A 2500-nucleotide genomic window follows, 5' to 3' on the forward strand; every position below is an offset into this window, starting at 1 on the left:
CTTTGAGAGTTTGCTTGTTTGTCTGTTAATTTGACTGTATTTTCTGAGACCCTATTAAAAAGGAAGAGAAACCAACACTCAATCTCCATATGCATGAAGCACGCGTGCAGCACAAAGGCGTGTGCGGCGAACAAAGGCGGGCGAGGGCAGACGAGCCCGAGCCCAGAGGGATTAGAGAGCCACCATTGAGCGCGCTGTGAAAGCCACTCTGATGAGGGCTTCTGGAGGAGCAGCGCACACAAAAGCGCTCTTGTCTGAGGGCCACTATGCCAGCGCTCTTGTCTGAGGGCCACTATGCCAGCTGGGGCCCCATGCCTCTCACCTCTCTCTACCTCTCCATCTCTCTATCTCTCCATCTCTCCATCTCTCTACCTCTCCATCTCTCTATCTCTCCCTCTCTCTTCTCTCTACCTCTCACTCTCTCTACCTCTCCACCTCTCTCCTCTCTCTACCTCTCTCCCTCTCTACCTCTCCATCTCTCTACCTCTCCTCTCTCTACCTCTCTCCTCTCTCTACCTCTCTACCTCTCTCCTCTCTCTACCTCTCCACCTCTCTCCTCTCCATCTCTCTATCTCTCCCTCTCTCTACCTCTACCTCTCACTCTCTCTACCTCTCCACCTCTCTCCTCTCTCTACCTCTCTCTTCTCTCTACCTCTCCATCTCTCTACCTCTCCACCTCTCTCCTCTCTCTACCTCTCTCTTCTCTCTACCTCTCCATCTCTCTACCTCTCTACCTCTCCACCTCTCTCCTCTCTCTACCTCTACCTCTCCACCTCTCTCCTCTCTCCTCTCTCTACCTCTCCACCTCTCTCCTCTCTCTACCTCTCCCTCTCCCTCTCTACCTCTCCCTCTCTACCTCTCTCTACCTCCCCCTCTCTCTACCTCTCCATCTCTCCCTCTCTCTACCTCTCGCTCTCTCCTCTCTCTACCTCTCTCCTCTATCATCAATCTTCACTCTCTCTTCCTCTCTCTGTACTTCTACCTATCTCTTTCTCTCCATCTTTCTCTCTCTCTTCCTCTCTATCAGCTCCCTTCGCACTCTCTCTTTCCCTCTCCTCTTTCATCTAGTATCAGCCTCTCGTCTCCATCGCTCTGAAGACACACAAACACACACACACACACACACAAACACACTGCTGCATTTGTCTTATCAAAGCCGCTGAGCGGGACCCTCTCTGGCCCCTGAGAGACAAAGAGCCATCTCACCGCTGTTGCCATATTCAGAGTTTCGTCGAGTGGCCCCTCTGCGCCCTGCTCTTTGATGTGGAAACACACACACACACATACACACACATACACACACATACACGAAGGCCTTCAGACGAGCCATGAGAGAGGGGAAGACACAAGAGGAACCGTGGAGGGTGAGAAAGGGAGGAACTGTGGGAGATCACAAGGGGAGAATCAAGTTAGTGAAGAGGAGGAAGATGAGGAAGAGGAGGAACCATTGTTGGTTAGAAGGGAAAAACCATACTGATTGAACAGGTGAAAACAGTCATTCATGTTGGGTTGAAAGGAGACCTCTTGACATCTTGGTCTGTGAGAATCATATTGGAGAGTGGAGATGGTTGAGTGGTCAGGAGAGGACCACTTAAAAATAAAGTGCCATGTTGGATTATAAAGGTACATGAATTTGGCCAGGAGGGCACTGGCTTGGGTAGATGTGTACAGATGTTGGGTAGATGTGTAGAGATGTTGGGTAGATGTGTAGAGATGTGTAGAGATGTGTAGAGATGTTGGGTATATGTGTAGAGATGTGTAGATATGTGTAGAGATGTTGGGTAGATGTTGGGTAGATGTGTAGAGATGTGTAGAGATGTTGGGTAGATGTTGGGTAGATGTGTAGAGATGTTGGGTTGATGTTGGGTAGATGTGTAGAGATGTGTAGAGATGTTGGGTAGATGTGTAGAGATGTGTAGAGATGTTGGGTTGATGTGTTGGGTTGATGTGTAGAGATGTTGGGTAGATGTGTAGAGATGTTGGGTAGAGATGTGAGGAAGATGCTGGGTAGATGTGTAGAGATGTTGAGATGTTGGGTAGATGTGTAGAGATGTGTAGAGATGTTGGGTAGATGTTGGGTAGATGTGTAGAGATGTGAGGAAGATGCTGGGTAGATGTGTAGAGATGTTGAGATGTTGGGTAGATGTGTAGAGATGTTGGGTAGATGTGTAGAGAGGTGTAGAGATGTTGGGTAGATGTGTAGATATGTTGGGTAGATGTTAGGAACATGTTGGACTTACTGTGGGGGCAGGACCAGGGCACTGGGCTGGACTTTGGGCCTCCTCTTGGCAGAAGGTCCCATCTGATTGGCCGAGCGCTTGAGTGACTGCTGGTTCAGGAGGCTGGAGGCCAATCCGGCATGATACTGCAGCTGTGGGAAAGGGGAACATGAGACAGGGGAACACATCAGCGAGAGGAAGCAGACGCTCACCAAAGACAAACTAAAACGCGACGTGGACTCCATTCATGCTCTACTCAAAACCTGCCCCTTTGTGTTTAA

The 2500-nt window shown here is 49.6% G+C and overlaps 1 protein-coding gene across 1 annotated transcript in view; it reads right to left on the reverse strand.

Annotated features, from left to right (window-relative positions):
- med27 (mediator complex subunit 27) overlaps positions 1-2500 on the reverse strand; it is a 74493-nt gene that overhangs the window by 40486 nt on the left and 31507 nt on the right. Inside the window, exon 3 of the mRNA XM_012821102.3 lies at positions 2241-2371. Coding sequence (XP_012676556.1) covers positions 2241-2371 — 131 coding nt within the window. The remainder of the gene's footprint in view (positions 1-2240; positions 2372-2500) is intronic.

This window comes from Clupea harengus, chromosome 7 (genome assembly GCF_900700415.2).
Source record: "Clupea harengus chromosome 7, Ch_v2.0.2, whole genome shotgun sequence".
NCBI lineage: Eukaryota > Metazoa > Chordata > Actinopteri > Clupeiformes > Clupeidae > Clupea > Clupea harengus.